Source organism: Ixodes scapularis, unplaced genomic scaffold (assembly GCF_016920785.2).
Source record: "Ixodes scapularis isolate PalLabHiFi unplaced genomic scaffold, ASM1692078v2 PGA_scaffold9__187_contigs__length_104089568, whole genome shotgun sequence".
Lineage (NCBI taxonomy): Eukaryota > Metazoa > Arthropoda > Arachnida > Ixodida > Ixodidae > Ixodes > Ixodes scapularis.
In genome coordinates, this window is record NW_024609884.1 from 34,909,699 (window position 1) to 34,935,125 (window position 25,427).

At 44.9% G+C, this 25,427-nt stretch overlaps 1 protein-coding gene across 2 annotated transcripts in view; it reads left to right on the forward strand.

Annotated features, from left to right (window-relative positions):
- Positions 1–4,427: 4,427 nt before the first annotated feature.
- LOC8027556 (microcephalin) overlaps positions 4,428–25,427 on the forward strand; it is a 47,667-nt gene continuing 26,667 nt past the window's right edge. Inside the window, exons 1-11 of one of the 2 annotated variants that reach the window (XM_029975896.4) lie at positions 4,428–4,631; positions 10,052–10,700; positions 11,550–11,754; positions 13,585–13,678; positions 14,272–14,481; positions 16,748–16,826; positions 17,264–17,569; positions 19,541–19,590; positions 20,335–20,451; positions 23,174–23,292; positions 23,866–24,028. In XM_029975896.4, the coding sequence (XP_029831756.2) occupies positions 10,052–10,700; positions 11,550–11,754; positions 13,585–13,678; positions 14,272–14,481; positions 16,748–16,826; positions 17,264–17,569; positions 19,541–19,590; positions 20,335–20,451; positions 23,174–23,292; positions 23,866–24,028 (1,992 nt within the window). In that variant the 5' untranslated portion in view covers positions 4,428–4,631. The remainder of the gene's footprint in view (positions 4,632–10,051; positions 10,701–11,549; positions 11,755–13,584; positions 13,679–14,271; positions 14,482–16,747; positions 16,827–17,263; positions 17,570–19,540; positions 19,591–20,334; positions 20,452–23,173; positions 23,293–23,865; positions 24,029–25,427) is intronic. The other variant, XM_029975902.4, reaches the window with a different exon arrangement.

Below are 25,427 nucleotides of genomic sequence, written 5' to 3' on the forward strand. Positions count from 1 at the left end.
TATTAATGCGGAGCGCGCGCCCTCTAACAGGCGCCACGCAAAGGTACCCCCTCCCCCTCTTCCGGAGAGGAGTTCCAGAACTGAGTTGGTTCTAGCTCAATCCTTTGAACCCCGTGTTTTGCCTACAACATGGCCGACAGAGCGGCTCGGCGCGAGTCACGTGGTACTCAGGGTTCCAGGAGGCGGCCCGCCCTATGGGAGAACACATGGAGATCGACACAACACGGCTGATTAAAAAATTAACGGCGAGTGCACACTTTTCAAAACTAGTCTGTCGTGAAGTTAGTAAAGCACTAAACACTTTATCAAAGTTTTAATAATATCGGATGCGTGTTCAAATTTTGAGAAGGCAATTTCCAAAAAAACAGTTAGGGCGCAGGCGAGCTGGTGTAAGTTTACCATTTTTTTAGACCACCTGAGACTGGGTGGAAGAAACACGACGACGTCTCAAACACAGCTAACCACTTTGTTCAGTTTTCCCTCCTTTTATACATCCTGATCCCAAAATCGTCACCATAAAAAACACTCCAAACAAAGGCACCAAGGGGACACGTCTTGACTTCGCAGCCACAACAATGTAAAAAAAAAAAAAAAAAAAAGTGGCTGCGAGGTCAAAGAATGTTGAATGGCTGCGAGGTCAAAGAATGTTACCTTCGGCCGACGTTTTGATGTGTGTGTAGCTTTTGTTAGTTCAAAATAATTCGTTAGTTTTTTTTTTTTTTTTTTTTTTTTTACATTGTTGTGGCTGCGAAGTCAAGACGTGTCCCCTTGGTGCCTTTGTTTGGAGTGTTTTTTATGGTGACGATTTTGGGATTAGGATGTATAAAAGGAGGGAAAACTGAATAAAGTGGTTAGCTGTGTTTGAGACGTCGTCGTGTTTCTTCCACCCAGTCTCAGGTGGTCTAAAAAAATGGTGCAATTTCCAAGGCAATGGCGTTTGAAGCAGACGATTTTTGCTTGCAGCGGAGATGGGCTTTTCGGATTGGCCGGAGTGGGTCACATGAATGGTGTGACGTTGCCGTGTCGTCTGCTGCATAATGTCGCTCAGGCAATTTAAAAAAAAAAAAAAAAAAAAGCGTCCTTGCGGGGCACAAAACTTAGCACAAATTATTCTAAAATGTTCCATTATTATGTAAAAAACGATTGCCATTCCATACATCCCCATAATACTGAAGAAACAACGATTTTCTCACGTTCTCCATGCATTTCTGACCGCAGTTGTAACCTCCGGGCGTTCGCCGCTAGTCGCCGAGAGACGGCGTTCTAGATTGCGCTATTCCTGCGCTATTCTGCTCCGAAGGAGCTATATAGTGCTCTAGTTCTAATAACCCTAATAACATAACGTTGGTTACCACTAAAGGTGCGTTTATACTCCAACGTAACGCCGACGGGCGCGCGCGCCCGACCTCGTTGCGTTACGTTGGTGCGAAAGGAGCGTCTATACACCTTTCCAAAAAACACTCGACCCCAGGGGCAACAAACCGTTTGTGAGCCCAGTCACTGAGTTTGAGGCTAGACTCTCACCGGCGTCCCTCCTAACCCTAACCGAGTGGACTGTGATTTCAATAGGCGCAGCCTGCGTAGGTGCAGTTTCAAACGCTGCTGGCGGCTAAATTCTCGTCTTTTCCCGCTATATTTTGTGTTTCATGGTACATGTATGTTCCCGAAGACATTGAGAAAGCATTGTGCCACATTTAAAAAAAAAAAAAAGTAAAAAAAAAATCTAAACTATTTTTGTTGGGTACACGCGCGACAGAACGAATGCGACTGGAATGAATAGTTCTAGTTATTTGTTATTTTCTTGCGATAAGTTTTGACGGCACCGCAGGATTTGCCGCACGTGAAACGACAAAGGGCTTTGCTGTCAAAAATAAATTGCAACAGAAGAGGGCCGAAAGGCATGCATTTTTCACGCTCACAAATAACGTGTTTACCGATGGTCAGGACACGGACATACAATTGAGGAAGTGTTAACATTCGTACGTACCACACGATGCAGCGTTATCCGAAACAAATTTATTTGAGAAAGATCTCAAATAACACAGTCACAGTCGACGACAGTCACATCTTGACGATCGGACGGAATCCGGGATGACTTCGTTTTGGGGCACGTTTTCGGGAGAGCTTCCTTTTTTCACAACCGCACCAAGGCAAAGAAACAAACGCGACTGACCCGTTTCTCACCCCGACCCGGAAAACTATTTTTGGAGATGACTGAGGATTCTACGCGGATTATCTCTGGGAGGGGGGAGAACAATGTTCGCAAAATCGCGTCGAGGGTCGTTCGACGTCCTTCACTTCCTTCGTTTCCCGTGAATGTAAAGCAGAAAAACTTGAATGGCAGGCACTTACCAGCCTTATTTCTCACAATAGAAGATAACACAGAAAGGGTACGTAGCACGTATAAAAAAAATTAAGTGGAAACTATCAAGAGGGGCGAGAAAACGTCGAATGCAAAACCGCAAAAACGTAGGTAGAGAACCGCGCTGAGCGGGTCTCCACAGTCCCAGAGAGTGGCAGAAAATTTCTAGCTGATAGAGGGCGCGAGAGTCGCACCAAGCGCATCAGCATCAGCAACATGGCGGCGGCCTAGGAGCGGTTTTTGGAAAGGTGTATACTCCGACGACAGTCGAACGTAACGCAGCGTAGCGAGCCTCGGCGACCGTCGGCGAAGCTTTCGCCGAGGTAGGCCCTGCTCGAATCTCGGCGTCGCCTGGCGACGATCGTTACCCAGAAGCCTTCACGCCAGCTCCCTTCCCGCGTTTGCCATGGTCCCGTCGGTGCCCAGTCGGGCATCGGTCGGGCTGTGTTGTCTGTTCGTCTGCTTGCCTTTCGGGCTTGTGTCGTGTAGGGTAGCCGCTGGTCAGTTGGATGTGCTTGTGTTGGCGCTCTGTTTATTCCGTTCGCTCGATGGAGTGAGCCGGCGCGTCGACGTGGACCTGTCTCGGAGCCGTGAAAATGTGTAGGCCTAACGACACCGGGACGCGCTTGAAGCTCTTCGACGGACATCGGCTTCCCATTTCGGTGTCATATCCGTGAGTTTTTGACGCTAAAGGCTAGTTCATGAGGTTTGTGCAAAGGACATATGTTAGAAGCTGCATGGTCGCTGCGAACCACCATCTGCTGCTTTTTCGTTGAAGTTGGTCAAAACAACACCCGGCTGATAGTTTTTTTTTTTTTTTTTTTTTCGCTAACCACGTATGACTTTCGTCAGGAAATAAATGCCTTTCTATGCGAGTTACCTTCGTTATTTCCTTGTTTTCGAGAGTACCACAGCGCGAAGATATCAACTGCCGCGAGTCCCAGCTTTTGACACATTTAACTGCTTAGATCATCACCGCCGCAGGGCAGCCGGACAGCGCTGCAAGTTGAGAACGGAAGCGGCAATCCGGAACCAGCGAGACCAAACCATCCGGTCGCCATGGTGACGCGCATGCGCAATGTGAAGCAATTCGTTGTTGCGCATTGAACGACGCTGTCAATTCTTTTCGCAGCACAGCGTGGCGTGGCGAAGTGGACGTTGAACTTCGTTTACGTCGTTGGACGTTAGGTTCGTCGACGTCGGAGTATAAACGTACCTGCACGACTAAGGGTCTTAGTTACTACCCTTACTACCGCATCTTAGAGCCCCCTACTCGTCCCGCAGTCATAGCTGGTCATAGCCGAGTCAATAAAGAAAAAAAAAAAAAAAAAGTCATGGCCGCACAGGTTCAAATCCTGTCGACTCACTGTGTCGACTACGTAAACATTTTTTTTTTCCTTTTTTTTTTTTTTTTTTTTTTTTGCTTTAAACGAGCACGTGAGCTCACGAGCACGAGCACCAGCGAGATCAATGTGAGCACGGACGCTGGCCGGACAAGGAGCTTCGCCCCTAAAAAACCTTGGCTACAGTGGCTATAGAAGAGTAGTAAGTTGGGCGAGTTGGGAAACGTTGAACATGGTTAAAATCGCGCACAAAGAGACGAGGACAAACGAGGAAGGAACACAGAACACAGACAGGCGCGCACTCACAACTCTAGTATATTAAGTGAAGAAGAGAAAGATGAAGCACTATTTTTTACAGGGGACAACGTCACCAGGGGGAAACAGATCATCCGCAGTCAAATGATCGCAAGAAGGCAACTTCTTTTTCGCTCAAAGCTACCGACGGCTGGCTAACGCAGCGATCGGTCAGGCTCAAGATGGTGAACGCCTCGAGCACCTCGCGCGTTTGTTTTTCTTTAAAGCGGCCAATGATTGATGTTTTTTTCTAAAAATGGTCTGCACATACATCTTTGAGCGAAAAAGAAGTTGCCTTCTTGCGATCATTTGACTGCGGATGATCTGTTTCCCCCTGGTGACGTTGTCCCCTGTAAAAAATAGTGCTTCATCTTTCTCTTCTTCACTTAATATACTAGAGTTGTGAGTGCGCGCCTGTCTGTGTTCTGTGTTCCTTCCTCGTTTGTCCTCGTCTCTTTGTGCGCGATTTTAACCATGTTCTACAGTGGCTATTTCTTTTTTGGCCGCTTTGGCAATTTTTCGGCTTGGCCACAGTCGCCACAGTGGACCTGGCAACCCTGTGCCGCCTGTGCCCGTTCCATTTGACGAAGAGCGGGACAGCCGATTGCAGCGGTTGTAGGCGCAGGTTGTAGGTAGGTAGTAATTCTTTTCGTATCGCTGATACCGGCTGTGGTAGTATCTGCAATCGCTTGCATGTTCTACCAGGTCTACGCCCCCACCACAGCCGAAAGGTATACGCGTCTCTGTTCGGCTCAGTTAGGCCTACTGCTTGCAGTGGTCTGACGGTTCAGCTGGTTCAGCCGTCAGCCAGCGTTGGTTCTACCAACATTAAACTTCTTGCATCACTCCGCTGAATATGTAAAATAGCGACTTTTGCTTGGGACGTGTGCTATGGAAGAGTTGAAACATCGCGCACGAATACGGAGGTGTTATCTCCCCGATATTGTAACTTCCAGTGACAATGTATCGTGCGTGTGCGCGTGTGCGTGTGCGTGCGCGCGCGCGCGTGCGTGTGTGTGTGTTTTTTTTTTTTTGAGGGGGGAGGGGGGGAGGGGGGGGCGGGGGGGGGGGGTGCGCACGCGCTGGTGTACCTAATAATTTTGGGTACTGCACGAAAGCCCATGATGTCAAAAGAACCCGTGTCATTAGTCCCGCGGCAAACGCCTCGTTCTTTCTGCCCAGTTTTCAAAAGCCTTGTTTCAGAAGTCCATGACTCAATTTCCCGTGTTCACAGCCCCGTGTCCTCAACGTGCCAGGGTCTTCGTGTGTCTTTTTCCTTCAGCCTCGAAGGAGCGTTGAATCTTCTGAGAGAACTCGTTCAAGTTTAGGGCGCCGTCCCGCAAGTGGCCCTCCAGCTCCTTGATGGCATCATCCTTCTCATTCCACGTCTTGAGTCGCTTACGAGCCTTGTCGCCGTTGGAGAGCTGCAGCAGGGATACTTGGCTTGTGGCCTCATCTTTCTTCAAACGATCCACGAAGGCGAACACGTTTGGATGCGGTCTTCCAACCATGTGGTTTATTTTCCTGCAATTATGAAGTGATTTCAATGTTCATATTTATATATGCAGCAGTGAAATTGCTTTTGAGCCAGAGCACTGGCGGCTCACCTGTGCCAGGCCTCCTTCAGGCTGTTGGTGCGGGTGCCACGGTTCTGATGCTGGTTTCATTGTTGAATGTCAAAGTTAGCCATCATCTAAATGTCCTCGAAATAAAGAATCAAAAGTGGAATTGGAGCGTCCGAATGTGGCGTCGGTTGCTTGAAGCTACGCACACAAAGTTCATTGGGACAAAAGCGAGACCGATCATCTTCCTTACAAAGCCGACCACGGAGGTGTCCAAGCGATAGGCTTTCGAAAGTCCGAGCTTCTAAACTCTTGTCAGATTGCTTGGCAAAAGTGGAAGTGGCAACCTTGGTGATGGGGACCAGGAAAAACAAAGAGGATGGCCTGAATCAGCACCAGTTCGAAGTCCATTCGGACAACGTCAAACGAAGTGAAAAGGTTAAGGTCAGTTAGTGCTACCCAAAAATGTTTGAAGGCCTGCATGTAGACATCGCGAGATTTGCCGGGTAGCAAAAAATAAGCGACATAGAAGCTTACACCTCTTTCACAACGCTTATAGTGGACATCTGATAAAACAATGATGGACACGAGAAGAAGGTTTCATTGACAAAAACCTTGTTGCCTCAGAAAACTGTGAGTGCGTCGCTTGTTCTTAAACGGACAATGCAACCAGCGCTGGTTGACACGTAAAAAAAAAAAAAAGAAACTTTCTTTTGTTCAGAGTTTTAGTGTATGTTCCAGCTAAGTTTACGTCAACCGTAGTCTTGGGCAGTGTAGGCTGGTTCTGTCTTTTGGCTCTGTAGATCATACTGCACACACTCGGAGGTCGGAAGTTCAGCTAAGACGTCTTTCTTGACCTAACAAAAGACTGAGAGAAAGAAAAAAAGATAAGTCGAGAAATATTACCTTAACTTTAAAAAATCTTTTGCGGTATGATTCTTAGATTGACGTCACTTGTTTTGCCCACCAAGTTCCTCACATGCCAGAAATGCATCTCTGTATCAGCAGCGTGGGGTTCAGCAACGGCCCTTTTCTTCAAGGCAAGCTTGAGACGGGCACTGTTAAAGGGGGCAATTTAACGATTTTTGTACTTTGCACAAATACCGCTTGGAACGAATCTCTGATATTAATGAAGTGTGAAACACCTGTTCGTTTTTCACCACAAGCAATCGAAGTTTCAGAAAAAATTAAAGACGAGCAGCGTTCACCCCCTCAACTCGCAGCCAGAACAAGCGGCCACGTGATTTGGAGAAATAGCCATGCGTTGGGGTTGGCAAGGCACAGTATACGCGCCGAGTTCCAGACATTGCTATGGTTCGGCTATTGTCGTCATTGCAGCGATTGGACACGGGCCACTACCCGAATGCTTCTCGAGCTATTGATTATTCTGAGTGCAAATCAAGTGGCCACGCAATGCTCGGGTCCAATCTATGAGCTGCATTCAAATATCGTCACTGGGCAGTACTGCGACCGCCCAGCTACGACATCAAGTTTTGCGAAGAAGAGATTGAATGAAAACACTTGTTTTTGACCTTGAAATTCCACCGCAACAAAGCAGTTTCTTAGCCAGTGTTGTTGCATGCGAGTATCCTCGAGTCCCACTAGTGCGAGTAAGCTCATGTAAAGTGAAAAACATTCCAATTGAATATCTTTGCACCGCCCCCCTAACTCTCGCGTCATAAGGCACACGTGAGTGCTCTCCTTAAAACATAGAGGCATAAAATATCAGCATGTGCACTGGTTAAAACGTTATGATATGCAGCTTTTTAGAAAAGAAGGCAAAGGGAGAAAAAGCTTACCTGAATTCTGAAGCACGCGTCCGTCTTCGGTCAGTACTGTTAATCCGTAATTCATGGCGCGATACCTGTAGCAACGCCAAACCACAGTCTCGTTCTTGTTACGGCGTTATATGCAACACTTGTACTTATCTAATTGGAGCGCATCCTTTCCCTTCTGCGTCTTAACCACTTACATCTTGGCAAGTGAGTCCACTGCTGGCCAGTGTGGTGTTTTTTGTTTTATTACAAGTTCATGAGCTTTCATAATCTCATCAACTTTATACGGTACTATTTTAACGTTGAAAGAATTGGCATCTTCTACTTTTGAAATTGTTCATGTTGTCACAAAGGACAGAAAGCACACCTCCTTCCTCCGAAATGTTGCGATTCTGCCGCGTAATCGCGAGGCAAAAATTAGAATATTCCCCAACCTTCAGCCACGAGCGGCGGCCATAAGAACCACGCGGCATGATGTCAATGGGGGTCTTGTAGAAAGATAGCAAGTTGTGTGACTACCTGCTCGATAAAAGGTAACTTTACTATAAATCTAGTCGTTCCAACATAAATATAAATGCGTCAAAAACCTGGTATCATTGACATAACTTTTATTATACGGAGTTCTCGTGGCCCCATCTATTCTAGGTCCACAAAACCGTCAGCTTTATATGCTACCGCGAACAGCTGCCAGAAGCCGGAGGGGGAGGGGGACAGCGCCAGTCGGGTATGGCCGAACCCGGATGAGACTTTCCTCCTTTCACCATATTCTTCGCGCTGCGCCCGCCAGCACGTGGTCACGCGGTCGCGAGCGGATGAGTTCTCGCTGCTCACTGATGGCTCTAGAGAGAGCTTCACCGGAACCCCGCGCGACCCCCATTGACGTCGCAGCGCACGTGACTCGGAAGATAGTGAAGGAGTTGAGAGGTGCCAAAAACCTCAATCTTTGTCCATTTTTAAAATAAAAACTAGTACATGCAGGCAGAAGCAATTTTTTGTTCTTTACTTCAGAAAGGTTGAGACACCAACTCCCAAATTATTTAAGCAAAGCACTGAAACTGTTGCACAGCTCCTTTAAATACCATCAGCCTCAAAAGAACTGCAAACTCCTACAGTTGTCTACTTTGTCATATCCCTGGGTTTTTCCTGGTCTAAGTTACCTTGTTGTTCCTTTCACTTGATGCACTCACTGCTGTAGCCTCGGAAGAGTCGAGGTCAAGGATCGGAACAACGGCAGTCGTAGCAGAGAGGGGAACGGGGCAGTGAAGACTGTGCTTTCCACACTGAGAGAGTAGGAAACGGAGTCACCGTGCACGGGGTGAAGACACGAAACAATGCCGGTCAAAACGTGGTGGGAAATATGGGTAGGGTACAGTGAGACGAGTTGACCTGATTCGGGCAGAAAGATATGGGGGGGTATTGAAGACGGGACTTTTGGCACGTGGGTGTTATGAAACTGGGCCACTGAACACGGGGTTTTTGAGACGTGGGGCTATTGCGACAGGAATTCTGCACTTCGGGTAAACGTGCTACACCCATATTTCTACTTAGTTGGAGCATTGTTCGTCCAGTTTTTTTGTGATCCTTGGCGCTGTAATTTATAGAAAGTGGTTTTAGGCACTTTGCAGCAGTGGTGCATGGGTGCTGCTCTAGCCGACCTCAACTTTTTGTTTCCTTTTATTCCGTTCCCTTCGCTTCATCACTGCGACAACAGGAAAAGTTATTGCCTTTAGATGCTACATTGTCCTTATCGACCGCGTAGACCTCTGTGTAGGCTTGTCTATGCCCACTTCAGTGTCCCAGCATCTCGGCAAGACAAGAGAAGGTGTGCGTGTAAAGCTTTGTAATTGGTGGAACTGTAAAATCAAAAGGTGCTCTAGTAGTTGCAAAAATCAACATTCTATAGTACCACATTACATCTCTGAGGCAATTTACCAGAGACCAATTCAGGAATATGTTTTGGTGGACCCGAAAAGGCAAACACCGAGAAAGATTGCCTCCTCCCCTAAAAACAGGTAGAAAACAAGTGAATCTGAAGATCCCGCCAAACACCTTCGGGATTTACTTAGAAGTCTGAGGACAGTTTATGTGTTTCATCAGAAAGTGCCAGGGAAAGATGTTTGTGTGAACATTCAACCAGGGTATATGTGCCGTCAAAAGATAGGATTGAGTATGTTCACAAATTCGTAGGGGATATTTCTTCGCATTTGACAATTCCATGGTGAGCTTTACTTTATGAGCTTGCTTTTTCTGCAACTTTGAAGTAGCATCTAGAATCTGTAAAGAATGTGGCATCATTTTGTGCTGTAGCAGGTGTGTAGAAGATTAAAGGCCTCCTGCATAGTGGGACTTTATTATAAAGAATCAGCAACTCTTGCTAGATCTTTTTGTCATCACTTGTACTATTGAAATCCCATTTAAACAAAGCACGATTATGTTTTTTTTATGCCGACGAAACTAATGCGGATTGTCAACCGAGAAGAGACTGTATGGAGGTGAAGGGGTTAGCCTCACAAAGGAAACGGCGCAGTTTGATATTAAGCAATAATGTAAAAAAAATGCATACTCCTGCAGAGAAACTGGCCTAAATCTCCCAAGGGTAGGTGTCAATTTCTCATAAAAGGGTGTCTGTTTTTGTTGAGCCTGGCGCAGTTTTGTCCATGTTCACAGTTGTTAACTTATTTCACATGGCTATCCCTGTTTCAAATCACTTTGCAGATGCCGCGGCCAAAAGAGAAGACCAGGAAGACTCGGAAGCTTAAGCAGACGGACAGATCGAGCAACAAAAATGACCTTGCCGGATATGGCAGTTCAGAGATTTTGTGTGGACACTCCAAACCAGTCAGCATCAGTGGTTTGTCAACATCGGGTGCTGATTGTTCGTGGACACGCAGCAACGTGGTGGGGTCCTCCAAGGGAGGTAGAGCCGAGAAAGAGAATCAACATTGTGAGAACATTGCAGAAGACACTTCGTTCATCTCAGAGACCAGGGCTTCAAGGAGTGAGTTGGATTTGTCGAAGCAGGTGCTCGAGATTACTCCAAAGAAAGTTCTTATATACAGTAATGGCCATGGCATTGAGTCGCCAGCAAAGAGGCAACATTTACACATGCCCAGTCCTCCGAGTTTGAGTCCGCCACGAGTGTGCTCTCCATCCTCTGCTGTGGCCTCTCCCGAGGTGCCATTGTCCCCCATGTCACCCGGGGACTTTTCGTTCAGCGGACAATCAACTTGCGATGATGGAGGTGTTGGGGAACAGGTGTCGGCCATTGTTGACAAATTGTCCAGGGGTAAGGTGTTCAATGAACCAACGGTCGACCAGAACAAGTATTCGGATGAGCCAGCGAACCCAAATGGCCCCCTCAAAGGTGAGGGCAACATTCATGATCAGTGGTGCCAATAACTCTTACACCTACAACTAAGTTCATACACTTCCTTGAAGGTCTTTAATATCCTTGGTTTATGAAAGTGCTGCTTTCGAGACCATGAAAGCCCTTGAATTTTTACTGACCTTTAGTAACTCTAGTTTTTTTAGCAAATAATATATTTCAGTTGTATTTTAACACATGATTATAAGTTCTTGCTGGACTTAGGATGCCATTTTGCCCTCAGTTTGTGTGAGCGCTGCATACAATGTGGTAAATGACTTAATTTCTGGGGTCTCGAAATCTAGTAAAAGCAAAACTGAGAGAGGTTAGATGTTCGAAACTAGAATTGTATACCTAGGGATTTCTCCATTCCTATTCTCATTTGTGTGATATTTAGTACCGCACGATCCTTAACGCTATCATGTTAAAACAGGGCGGGAGCCAGATGCAAAGCACAAAAGGCGTGCCAAATTTCTCAGTGTTGCGTAGTGTACGCCCTTACATCTGTTACGTGTAGGCAAGACTAAGAGATATCCAGCCCGCCTTTGTTGTAGATACAAAATTTTAAGTGTGGCGCGTGCCTAAATGATTTGCGAGCTCAGCCAAATTTACAAAAGTAGTGTGGTTTCCATTGTGAACAGTGAAATTTGTAACTATCTGCAAATAGCTACTAAAGTAGAAACAAAGCTGGCAATGTTCTCGTGGGATGGGCTGGTCTACTTCTTTATTAATCTCCAGAAGAAAAAGCTAATCATTGAACAGATCTCACAAAAATAGCTGTGAGCAGGGTTCCTACTGTTCTCTGGTGGTTACCAAAAGAGTATTTTAGCACCACATGCATATCTGCAGGTATGAAAGTATATGTGGAAGTTCGATCCGGCACCGAGGACATCTCGCACTTTGTGGCACCATTACTGGAGAAGCTGGGTGCCACAGTGCGCAGGACCATAAGTCCCACAGTGACCCTTGTGGTGTTCAGCAAAGGCCGTGTCTCAACTCGAAACAAGGCCCTTCAATGGAACATCCCCCTCGTGAATATGCTCTGGGTTGAAGAGTAAGTCCTTTTTTCTTGCTCTGCAGAGTGTATTTTGTGCTGTCGTTCTGCTAATGGATTGCTGTGGTTCCAGATTTAAAATTTAGTGCTGTTAGGGCTTTCTAACACTGTTCATATTGTAAGCTATGAAAAGGGTTTGAGCCTCTTCAGACTGGGGTAAGCAGCTTTTGAATCGATAGCTGCTCTTTTTGAGGAAGCCCATGGGATGTTTAATCAAATTATTCTGTATGTGGTGTTGTCTTATGCAATTAATTCTAGAGTGTGCAGGATTCTAAGGCTGTAAATGTTTTGTTTCATACATTGTGAAGGTAACAAGAAGCACAACAAGATTAAGTCAATTGCACATGACAGCTCTTGCAGTTATACATAATGTTTTTATAGTTTATTAGTGGGTGAATAACCGACTAACAGATACTATACTTTGTTCATCTCTAAGCTGACAGTGCAGTGGGAGCTACATACTTGTTGTACCAATCGTACATTTAACTATTGCCATGTGATCACCGCGCCCGCCCATATTTGCGCGCTGAGAGCGGGGTCAGGTGGTGAAAGGGAGGCAGGCAGCTGATTGGTCCGACTGGCACGAAGCTTCCACTGCACTGTCAGCTTAAAGGGGGGGCGATTTTAAAATTAAACGAATTTGCATCTCGTCGTTTTTCGGGACCCGGAGGGTCACGAAAAAGGCCTGAAGTCCTCTGGAGGTTTATCCTCCGGGGGCCTGAAGGGCCTCTGGAGTTTATTGTGTTCCGGAGGATAAAGAAAACATCTCATTCATTAAAAGATATTGCAATTAAGCTGCATAATCGCAAAGCAAAAGTAGCTTTCTCCCCCAGCTGCAGCCGCTAGTGGCAGCCGAAGGAACTACGGTGAAAAGATTACGTGATCTCGTTCGGCTCTAAGCTGCAGCATAACGCCCGTTAATCTCAGCAGAGAGAGAGAGAGAGGAAGCATCCTCTGAGAGAGCACACGGGAAGCTACACGGCACCCCGAATTACGTCACTAGGTGTGACCCTGAAGACTAGGAGTGAGTTGAGGGGTGCCAAAAATTCCCATATTTATCTTTTTTTTACACAACAACTAGGACATGCAGGCGAAATCTGTTTTCTGTTCTTTACTTCAGAAGTGTCAGAGGGCAACTTCCACAAATTTTTGACCGAAGTCCGAAAATCGTTGTGCCCCCCCCCCCCCCCCCCCCCCCCCTTTAATGGAGCATATATGATATCCCAAACATTTCTTGCTCTGTATGTATTGGTTAATTTCAGAAAATTGGTTCTCAACCTAGTAAGCTTAACTTTAAGGTTCATCCAAAGTATAGATCTTTGCTCTCATTTACTTGGTGAAATGTTACACCTTAGAACTTTGTAAGTAAACTGCCCATTTCAGAGTAGAGGTATTCCTTTTAACTCTTTATGGAGTGGGAGTAATGCTGACCTTGTGTCCAGTAAAACTGACCATTAACACACGCTTTCAAAGAAACATCCAGCTTCCTGCATCCAGCAGCAGATTTTTCAAGTTCATTTTATGGCATAGAAAAATTTTAAGCTTTGCTTCTTCCTAGCATGAGGTTTTTGCTGCTATACTGATACTCTCTTAGGATTTTGGTATCGTGCTAGATGCAGCCATATTCTTTTAGCCCTCACCAGATTATTATAGTGTTTGCCAGGAAGCTATGCTTTGCACTCTTTGGTCAGGCTTTATAGTCGGTCGTATCTCTCATTCTTGTGTTGCGGCAATCCAGTTGATCTGGAAAATCTGTATGGCAGTGTCGGGGGCAATATCTTGAGGGAGTGGGTCATCTCAACCTATGTACAGTGTGATCTTTGTGTCCAGGTGCCTTGCCCATTGTAAGTTGGCTCCACCAGAAAAGTTCCCAGCGAATATTCCCGATGCCTACGCCTGTCCTATCCTGAGCAAAAAGATTAGGGTATGTTTTATATTTATTTTTTTTATCTTAAAACTTTTGGGGCTTTCTGTTTAGTAGTTGATTCTCACTAAACTACATCTATGCACTAGCGGCAAGCTCGTGCACATGCTCTGGAAAACTGAGTACATACTCAATTGTTAACAGCAGAAAGCATTAGTGGAGTAGTTTTACTGCTAATTTACATAGATCTAGCCTCAAAGAAATAGGAAAGTAAGATTTCAGTCTGGATAACACATATTTGAAGGTGAACCTGCAAAAAATACTGCTCTCTCGCAGAGATTCCCCCTCTATCTTTTTCTCAAGTTTCCTCCTCACATTCTTTGTCCTTTTCTCACAAGTACTAAAAGAAAGAAAAAAGAAAGTTTTTTTTTTGCAGAAGCAGGGAAAGCAGGGGTGGGGTTCCTTCTTTCTACTTTAATTGTAATGTTGCCCACAGTAAACCATCCACTGTATGCTTTCCTGTTTGTGTAAAACTTTGATGCAGAAGATATACTAGGAAAAAAAAAAATTTAACATGTAAGGCGAATGAATGCACTGCTATGTCCCTTAAAATTACATTTTAAAAAGTCTTCCTACTTTCAAACCCATTGCAGAAACCCAAGTCTTGGCTGACCAAGAAGCCTGTCTACAGTATTAGAAGGGCCAAGAAAGGCTCCCCAGCCTGTCAGCAGCAGGATAGTCCGGTCACTCCCCCAGCTATGAGTCCAGGGAGTCTGTCAACACCACTTGTTCAGACTTCACCAAGGAATGCCTCACATCAGCTGTTGACTACTCCATCTAAGTTCACAGTTTCTAGCACTAAGGTCAGTCTAAGGTCGTTAATCTTTTCTTTTTTTTATGGTCGTCGAAGAACATTTGCTGCTGAACATAGAATATGTACCGTGCCCTCCAAACTTGACAGAACCACGTGATCTACCATTTTTTGTGGTTTTCGCACTACTTTAGCGGCTACTGCTGCAACCAGTTGATACGGTTTCAACTCGTTGCCCCTACCCGACCTGGGCTAGCTAGCCCACCTAGTCCAGCGCCTGACAGATTGCCGAGTTGCTGGCAATCACCAACTGTTTTTGTGGTCCAAATTTTGGGACAGTGTAGTACTTTGTCGTGTTGAAAATTACCTGAGACTGGTAAAAAATGGGAAACTTGGTAGACGAACAGTGCAGTGACATGGTGGTCGGAGTTAGGTTTGTTGCCATGTGAGAATTTGAGGAAATGCACGGTAGCCGAGTTTGAGACATTCCTTTTCCTGTGTCCTTTTTCTTCTACCAAGTGTCCCATATTTTACCACAGCCTAGGGCAATTTACACAACATGACCGACGTCCACCACCTCGCCTGCACACTTTTTTTTTCGAACATGCCACTTACGTGAAGGCTAAATCTCAGATTTCAGTTTTGGCTTGTACATTTGGAGCACCAGGTCTATCTAGTGTTTTCATAGATTTTTTTTTTTCTTTTGACAGTATCGGTGGGACATTTAACGAGTGCCTTTCAATCTCATTGGCATGTATTTGACAAGCTAGAAGGATGTGCCGTACCCTTGGTGATATCCTAGGGATATAACTTTTTAGGTAGGATTCCTTGTTTTGGAGTTTATTTTTCATCAAATTCGGAGGGTGTTTTTCGTAGTTTATTGTTTTCCGAAAATTCGGAGTTTATAGGAGTTTATTTTTGTTTGATTCCAAAATCTTCGAAAATCGGAGCTTTATTTTGCTGTGTTTCTTATGAAAAACCAAAAAATAATATCCCGGTGTATACGTATGCTAGATAAGGAAAAATAAAACGCGCTTATATCAAATATTTCTTCAACTGGGTTTGGTGTTGGTGCCATTGCCATTGGCAATACTAATTTGTCCCACGGCAAAAGTTGCACACATCTGTGGCTTGGATAAATGCCGACACCTTAAAAATAAACTCGTGAAGGTAGTCGCTGGGTAGCACATATTCTCCCCATCCTATTCCATGCTACCCCGCAGCCGCGCGAGCTGGAGTGGTAAAGGATGTAATAGAGAAGTTTCAACTGCCCCTCTTCCAATTTTATGGTATCTCTAGGATCCATATATAGCTTTAGCTGTTACAAAAACACAACCTCTCTTCCTCTTAAAACACAAATAGTATGGCCCAAACTGGAAACCAATACAGGGGCTTTTGTCGTGACCCGAATGCGCAATGACATGTCGTTCTGAACCTTGAAGAGATGATCGGTAAGACCCCTTTTTGTCAATGAACCGAGATTTGAAAGATAACTGTGCTGCCATTTTCTTAAGACCGTTGACTCTTTGCGCTGATCAAACTTAATTATAAAATACCATCTTTATTTAGTTTATTGGAAAGGGGGGGAGGGGTGGCATTGGCACATCAAAATTCTGAGTTTATCGTATAAATCCGAATTGATTAAAATTTTACCGGCGGGTGTTTTTCAGAGTTTTTCGGATTTATCCGAAAACACTGAGCCCTATTTATAGGCCAGTGAAAAGTATTTTAGCAACCTACCGTAATATTCCGAGAGAGAGCCCACATAACATCTGGAGCAAATTGGGTAAAAATATGGAGTGGGCTAACTTTCGGTGTACCATCAAGAAAAGTTAAAGGATTTCTATTTTTAGGTTGTGTCCCTCCTTCCAAGCTTGTTATGGTGGCGAGGAGCTACGAAGCAAAGATGACTACTTCCCAGTCAGGAACGTTTTCTTATATCCCGCAATAGTTAACTAGCCCCATTTACGCCGAGGCTATCACTGATCCCAACACTACTATTACTAGGAGTGGGCTTTCTTTCGGTGTTTAAAAAAATATGGCAAATCAAGCCACGAATAGGGGTGGGCTATCTTTCAGAGGTGGGGCATCTCTCGGGATTTTGCGGTAGTAAGAGAAAAAATGGTTCTTAGCAATCCGATATTTACGAGATGGCTTCCTCTTCTTTGTTGGTGTTGGCATTGATAGCTGGTCCGGCGGTTTTTGCTTGTAAGCAGTTGGTGCCACCCTTAGGGACTTGGGCTCTGGCTTGCACTTTGAATTAATCTTAGTATCAATCCATTATTTATTGTCTGTTTCCTGCTTCTACGTTGTTCCAGGTGTGGCAGGCAAAGACGTCATCGCTGCGCTCACCTTTGTCCGAGCGTTCCATGCGCACCAACCTCCTCAAGTTTCGGGGTAGGTGGCTCGGGTTTCCCATGATATTGTAGTCACAGGTTGAAGTTGTTGCTTCACATGCCTCTTACTTACAGTATGTATCGTGGACAGCTTGACCAACTTTTTAACTTGCCAAAAAAAAAGGGATAGGATTGTATTGCCAACCTTTCGATAACATGTGTTTCTTATTGCTGTTAGGTTTATGAATGCTGTCATATATTTTGTTTTATATATTGAATGTACCCTTACAATTCAAGGGCATAGGCGATACCGCATATTCAATAACAATGTAAGTGAAAAAAGGTTAAAGATCCATCTTGTTTTGTTGCACCTGCAAAAACAGTTTTGACTGAGCCTGATGAAGGTGCGGCATTCATAGGTAATACCCAACTAACAGTGTTGAGAGGGAGGAAAAAAGTGGCACATAGCCCCTCAATCAATATGCCTGTCCATTGCAGCGGAAAGTGCTCGTAAGCTGGCAAACCTCAAGGCCACCTCTGTGGATGTATGTCCATTAAGCGTGAATGAAGATGGAAATGAGAGTGGCAGCAAGGATGACGGCCCAGCAGCAGTGGATGCAAACCAAGGTCGCAAACGGAGGCTGTTTGTTCCTGTAAACAAGGGACCTAGCACATCACCTGAGCCTTTGATTGTCGCCAAGAAACCTGAAAATTATCCTGACGATGACTCCGATGAGGAGCTCAGTCCGCTTAGCGTCCGGATTGGGGCCCTCTCGTTCTGGTCTGCTAACAAAGTCACAGAAGGTGCGTTGGAGTGTTGTCATTTGTCATTGAAAGCATAGCAAAGTGACTGGAAGTTAGCCTTTCCTCATTATAAAATACACTGCATTGCAAAGAACTTCTTTGTGCAAATGCATGTATCTGCCACTTCTTGGACTCCTTTGGCAGATCAGTGATTGGCTCTCACTGTGCTTCATTAGCGAATAGATGTGTGTTGTTAGAGCGCAGCTCTTAGGGGCTTGTTTCCGGCTTGAGCGGCGTCGCCGTCGGCGTAATCGCACGGTGCATTATAGGTAAATTTCTCCGCTAACTCTAGCGTAAAAATTTCCCCGCTAGATTTAGCGGAAAAAATTCCCCGCTAAATCTAGCGGAAAAATTTCCCCGCTAAATCTAGCGGGAAAAATTCCCCGCTAAATCTAACGGAAAAATTTCTCCGCTAAATCTAGCGGGAAAAATTCCCCGCTAAATTTAGCGGAAAAATTTCCCCGCTAGATTTAGCGGAAAAATTTCCCCGCTAAATCTAGCGGGAAAAATTCCCCGCTAAATCTAACGGAAAAATTTCTCCGCTAAATCTAGCGGGAAAATTCCCCGCTAAATCTAGCGGAAAAATTTCCCCGCTAGATTTAGCGGAAAAATTTCCCCGCTAGATTTAGCGGAAAAATTTCCCCGCTAAATCTAGCGGGAAAAATTCCCCGCTAAATCTAGCGGGAAAAATTCCCCGCTAAATTTAGCGGAAAAATTTCCCCGCTAGATTTAGCGGAAAAATTTCCCCGCTAAATCTAGCGGAAAAAATTCCCCGCTAAATCTAACGGAAAAATTTCTCCGCTAAATCTAGCGGGAAAAATTCCCCGCTAAATCTAGCGGAAAAATTTCCCCGCTAGATTTAGCGGAAAAATTTCCCCGCTAGATTTAGCGGAAAAATTTACCCGCTAAATCTAGCGGAAAATATTCCCCGCTAAATCTAGCGGAAAAATTTCCCCGCTAAATCTAGCGGAAAAATTTCCCCTCTAGATTTAGCGGAAAAATTTCCCCGCTAAATCTAGCGGAAAAATTTCCCCTCTAAATCTAGCGCAAAAAATTCCCCGCTAAATCTAGTGGAAAAATTTTTCTGGGGGGTCACGTGACCCCCCAAGGTCGCATGACCCCCCCCCCCCCCCCCGCCCCGAGAACAGGTAACCCTCAGTGCCCTTCCCTCCTCCTCCTCAAGAGCTGCGCTCCAATTCGGTGTTACAGGGAGTTGTAAACGGCTTTTTTTGTCCACAAGCAGTGCTTGGTTATTGCCAAGGCAGGTTTGAGTTTCTGCTATATTTAATTGAAATGCCTTTGGCAGTTGAGTTTGCTTAGTATTCTGCTCAATCACAATGACTTTTAAAGTGCACCTAATTCAATGCAGTGTGCCCAAATATTCTTTTAGCCCCTAAAACAAAAATTAATTAAAATGGGTGGGAAATTCAGCACGAAATGACCAAGCAGCTTGCGAACAGACTTGTGCTTTACCTTGAAAAAGAGTTTTCTCAAATAAGCTTGTCAGCAGGCTGTTGAACCAAGATGTGACTGGAAAAGTAGCTTCACTGATTCCTTTGCTGCTGCTGTTGTAGAGAGCAGTAGTGCACTATCCTTGCCATCCAAATGGTATTCAAACATCTGTCCTGGTTGTCTGACACTTTTGCATCACACAGAGCGAGGCTGGGTGCAAGCTCATTTTGCTTGCACCCAGCCTGACTGACTTCTAAACAAAATTTCGCCCTGTCCTTTGTTCCTATGATGTGAATGAAATGTTGCTCTCTGCATTTCTTCGGTTTTGACTAAGCTTAATTTTGTGACACAAACCTCTCTAACTACTTAGGCACCTGAAAAATCTACTCAAGTAAGGTAGAATTTTCCAAAATTTACTTGCAGTGTTACTTCTGTACTTTTGAATACTGCATGTCTTGAACATTAATGGTAGTTGCTTGTCTTCTAAGATTATTCTGAAAAGCTGCTTTTGTTTTATAGGTCCTTGCTGTGTGGGTGGCGAAGACTTGCGGTGTAAGAAGCGACTCGAGGTAGAACATTTGTTACTTTGTATCTGGGAACAGAGTGGCCCAAATGCTACCTTCATTTATTGAGAAGTTCTGAAGAATTGGATCTTGTGGTGAAAGCCATTTCACTGCCAAATTGAGGGCTCTGGTGACTAGTATCTTGAAATGCTGACAGAGCTCAAATTTAAACCAGAAAACCATGAGCTAGCAAACTGGAAGAATGATGCAAGACCATACTTATGAGTGATTGTTTGCTATCCAGAATACCCCTTTGAACAAAATAATTTAGTTTATTGCCATGCAGGCAGTTTGCTTCTCACGACCCAATGTTACAGTATAAATGCCTAAAGAATTTATCAAGAACTGCTTACCTTTTCTCGGGGAACCTAAACGTCAGTGCACAGCTTTTGCAGCGACAAGGACCCGAAACACACTCGTTCGCTCAAGAGAGGTGTGTTTCGGCGTCAAAGTAAGTTTTGTATAAAGTTCCAGCTGGTTACTCTGAACTACCAATAATGCTTGCATCTATATAACAATTTATTTGTTGCCCACAGATGGTTTTTTACTTCTTCCAGTCGGCATCACTTTTGATGGCCTGGAGGTATTATTTTAGATTGGCAAAAGCCAATTAAGTGCAGCTCCGGATTGGCAAAAGCTAATTTTGTGCAGCTCCGGGAGACTTCAAATCAGCTTTTATGTTGCCAATACTGCCTTTTAGCAATGTGGAACATACCTTGACAATCGCCATTCTTGCAACACTTTCCGTAGATGGCGACTGACAAGGAGATCGGTCCGTCTTCTGCGTCAGCATCACCGGATGAAAGTGACTCGGGTTTTGATGCCAGGAAAAGTCGCACCAGTCTGGAGGACTTTACGGTTTGTTTTGTATGAACATGTCTTTCTTAACCTTGACCTAGTCTGAAGAGAAAAAGATAGTAGACTAATAAACTAGTTAACTAAGAGCATGTCTTAAATAAATTTAAAAAAAAATTTAACAAAACATTTTTTTAAAAGTATTTTTTAAGTAGTGGTTAGCATCTCCGCCTTGTGGTATCTAAAAACTGGAGAATTTGTTTTCTCGGTGTCTTCAGCTGGGGTACTTGATTTTTCATGACGAACATGGTATATGTATCGCCAGTGGCAACGTCCGTCAATTTCGGCGAGGAATGATCTATTTGTCAGTTGGATGTTATGGTAACCTCTGGAGTTCTGGAGAAGTTGCCGATGTAAACAGACTGACCGGTTGAGTAGCACGCTGCCGAGTTGTTGGTTGACGCCTCGTTTATTGCCAGCCAGTCGTCAACATGATCGAACGACAGCAAACGTGAATTGAACAGGAGTCTTGGCTGTCATCATTGGCTCATTTGTGTGTTGTCTGAACAAAAGCCTTGCTATCCTGCACTCTATGGCACCATTGGTTACCTTCAAGAAAGCTGTCTTTGTTCTGGCTACCATTCTTCCTGCCTGTCGGTTTGGGATTTGATAGTATGGCGTGCTGTAAAATGTTGGATGCTCTTCTTGACGAGAAACTCTTCCATTTCTTCGGACATGAAGTTCGGCACATTTTTGGATATGAGCATCCGTGGCAGATCAAACATGGTAAACACGGACTGTGGGGCATTGATGGTGCGTAAAGTTGTGGACTACACTGGTCCAACTTCTAGCTACTTGGAGTAGGATCTATGATGACCAGGTCCATCGAGAGGTCTGGCAAAATCAATGTGACTAATATTCCATTGTAAAGTGGCTTGCATCCACTACGAAGTTAGAACCTTAGGTTCTGCTTGTTGGTGCTATTAACGAACTTTGCAAGAGGCCACTGTGGCTTCTGTCTGCTTTGAGTCGTAGCCACCAGAAATCACTTGCCACCATTCCGGGATGGTTGGCGTACAGCATCTTCAAAGCTATCTTTGGTCCCAGCCAGGCACGTAGCCAGGGGGCCCGGCCCCCCCCCCCCCTGAAATCTTCCATATTGCTGGGACCTCCTTTCCCCCCTCCCCCTCATAGAGCATTTTGTCATGGGCGGCCCCCTCCCCGAAACACAATCCTGGCTACGTGCCTGGTCCCTGCTCCGATATGATGACATGCCATTTTGCCGGCAATGTTCCCAGGTGTTCATTTGTCAGCACTTGTTTTCGCTGTTGAACCTAGAACATCTCGGCAGTTCTGCCGGCTTTAAGTCTGAATTTCTGCTGGCTTCAAGTCGAAGTGCTCGTTGAGGCAGTTTAGATTTTCTCTTAGCTCAACTTCTAAATGCTTTTCTCGACATGGGTAAGGCCCATACAATGTTCCGGGTTGACTTGCCACACAATGCGCGTAAAGACTTTCCTCCGGGAGTTAAATACGAGGATTCTTTGTAAAGGTCATAATTGTCCATCTTCGAGGTTCTGTTAGACTTCCGTTTCCTCGATAACATAGTATTTTCAATTAAAACACAACTTTTAATAATGTTTGGAGCCGATTACAAAAGCGTGCAACCATTTCTTTTCGCAGCCATAACGACGACTCTCCGTTTGAGAGCTCTTACCTTCATCCCCCATCCGTCAACCGTCCCTTCTCTCTCTCGCACCCAGGTGGCGCTAGCTTTCAGCCCTAACAGTTTGCCAACTAGTCACCCATTTTAACATCTACTTTAGTTAAAATGTGTTGTATTCGTGACAAATTACACCGGTGATGCGATTCGCCCGAGTCATTTTGTGGCGCCTTACGGAGCAGCCAAAAGTCCATTGTGGAGCAGCAGAAAGCACTTTTGGAGCACAAGCACACCTTGTATGAGGGGGAGGGGGGAGAGTGTCCCAGCAAAATCAAAGATTTTGGGGGGGGGGCTGGGCCCCATGGGCCGCCCCCTGGCTACGTGCCTGATACAAGGATGCTTGTGCACCATGAGCACAAAAGAAACTGTCAAGTCCTATAAAACATAAATTGCCTCAAAACTGATGTGGCTGCTATCATTCAGCAAGCAAAACGGGAACACATTGGGGAACAGCTGCTATCTGCCGAGCATCCCCGAGAAACGATGAAGAGGGATATCCTACCCGTTTTGTTCCCGGTGTATCACACCTTTTTGCTGGCCCACCAATCACTGCCTAGTGCTGATATCTTTGGATGCCTACTGTGCTTGTCTCTGTAGTACTAATAGACGAAAAAGAAATTTTTTTTTTTTTTGTTCAGTGCTTTAGTTGTAAAGGTGCCTAGCTTCCTTCAGGAGGCAGCAGTACAGTTTTGTTACTGTTACTTTTTAAGCACTGCTTGTGATAACAAGAAATGTGAATATCGAAATTGAACTGGCTGGCCATGCAAACAATGAACTGAAACCAAAATGTGGAACTATCCTGGTTGCTGTTTTTTGTGGCACAGTCAGTGGTTGAGTTTCATCTATCTTGGGAAAAATACTATGTGTTGGGAGAGATAGCCCATGCACTTAGGAGCCATGCTTTAATATTCCCTAAAGCAGTCTGTCACAAAAACATGTGCAATCAAGCCTTCGTCCAGAACTTTCAGCTCACAATAATGGACTGCTGGGTGGAATAGCCCAACTAGGATTTCCACAGCACTGAACAGTTATGTTTGAACGGTATGTGACATTGTTGCTGTTTCTTTCTTACAGAAGCCAAAAAAACAAAAGAGAAAAAGAGTATCGACAACATGGATCGAAGACTGTCATTACTTTTTGTCAAAAAGCAGTGACAAGAGACCTTCAATTGTTATGACCAATGTGCAACTGGGGTAAATATAGGCCATTCCTCGGGGCCGGAGTGCTCAGCCTTAATTCTTCACCAGTGCATCTCCTGTTTGCTATTACCCTCTTTTACTGCACCAAATCCATTGAAATACCCGGATGTGTGTAGAGGGTGCAGAAGTTGGAGAAAATGGCATCGCCCAGAGCTCTCTAAGTGGAATGATTGACTCTACTTGTCATCACTTAAGGAACCCTGAAAGACTTTCCCAACAAAACAATTGTTTTACTTGAGTTCCTCAAACTCAAGAAAGTTTGTTAGTAGCATTGAGGGAGTACAGCTGCAAACTTTAATTTGTAAGTCTTGTCTTATCTAATTGCCACTGGCCTTTAAATAATAAGCAGATTGGTACCTTCAGTTGAACTGTGATTTGTCCATGCCATCTGAACCCAGTGTGTTGTTCCTTGCTGGGGCAACACAGTATTTTTTTGAACCAGTCCTGTGTTTTGACACAGCTAAGATTTTTGTGCAGTCTTTTAAACTGTACATGCACCTTAGCTGCATTGTCCGAATTGAGTTGGCTGTGCTTGAAAGTGTGTGGTGTCTGCATGGCCTTCTCCAGTGACAGGGAAGCAATCTGTGGAATTGTATCAAAATTGGGTCGGTTTCAAGTGGAAGACGATGTGACAGAACGAACAACGCACCTCATTTGTGGAGAAAAGCTGAGGACCCTCAACCTGCTCTTTGCCATGGCAAAGGGATGTTGGATCCTTCCTACAAAGTGGGTGAGTGTGTATTGCAAGAGCAGGACCAATCTGTAGATGGTTTCATCTAGCTCAGCCTGAGCCACCACTGCCACTCTTTGCTGAACTGTTGATTGCAGAAATATTTTAATCAAATGTTATGACTTTAGGCAAATGCCATAAAGTACAGTGGGCTTATGCATGCCCATCAAAATTGCCTCTCTCAGGAAAGCTCCAGTGCATGACATGCACCCGTAAAGTTAAACAAAGCTGCTCCAATAAACTTGAGGCTTGCTTGATTTACTTTTGCCGCAGATGAAATTTTGGGATCTAAATTCTAAGCTGTCACCCCGTGCTTTAAAGCCGAGTACAACAAATCTCAATATCTGAAATACTTCAGTGATGTGATTGCTGCACCAGGGGGCTAACCCTGCTATATACTGCTACATTTTGCCAAAATATGGGTAATCTGCGCCAAGCCTGCGCTAAAACACCAATTTCAATCGCCTTTCAAAACCAAAACTAAATTGAGTACCGTAATTGAGCATGCGTGTGTTACGTGGCGCAGGTGGCCGCCCGACACAAAGTCCCCTGCATCAATTATCCATTTGGTCTTGCATCGTTTTCCCGTTGTCTCGCGTTTCGTGCTCTCGTCGTCTCGTGGGTGTCATCTCGTGTCTTTTTTATATATATATATTTTTTTTTTTTTTCAACGGTAGACACGGGTGTGTGCGGACGCTCCATCGCTAGAATGCCGGGTACCAGCCATGCCGTCATGATGTGAAATGAAACCACGTTTTTGCACCGTGAGAGTTACTTTGTGAGCTGAAGAACTCCTGAAAGCAATGGCTGTGGGAAAACTAGTTTTGGTCCCTGCCTTCCAGTCACCGTGGTCGCAGGATGTCCGGTGTTGTCGTCCCCACGTCGCTGCAGATATGGCGCTTTCTAGAATGAAACTAAGTACCGCCGCACGTTCATCAACATTCCTGTTCTTGTTTAAATCATACGTTACTACAAAAGTCTCCCTTTAACTCTAAGATTGCTATGTCGAAGTATTGATTACCTAGGTTTCTCTCGGTGGGCTTTCTTTCGAGAGGGACCCCTGTACAAGAAAAATCTGCCGCGAAAGAAAGTTGAAGAGAAGTGAGCTAAAGCAAAGAAGGCAATGTCTTCACACTGAACCCGCACAGCACGCTTGTTTGTTTCGAGTTCAGTCATTGCACAAAGCGCTCCAAGAACTTTTTGACCCTGGCTCGCGATGTCTTGCATCAATGCGGTCAAGTTCTTTTTTTTTCTTTTGTGTGTGTGTGTGTGTGTGTGTTTAGCTTGTACCTTGTTTGCCGGCCTGGCAAGCACGTGCCGCTGGACTTTTTTTTCGTTGTATGCTCAACAGTTACATTTTGCATACAGTTTTGGGAATCAGTTGCCGACGGAGTGGAGT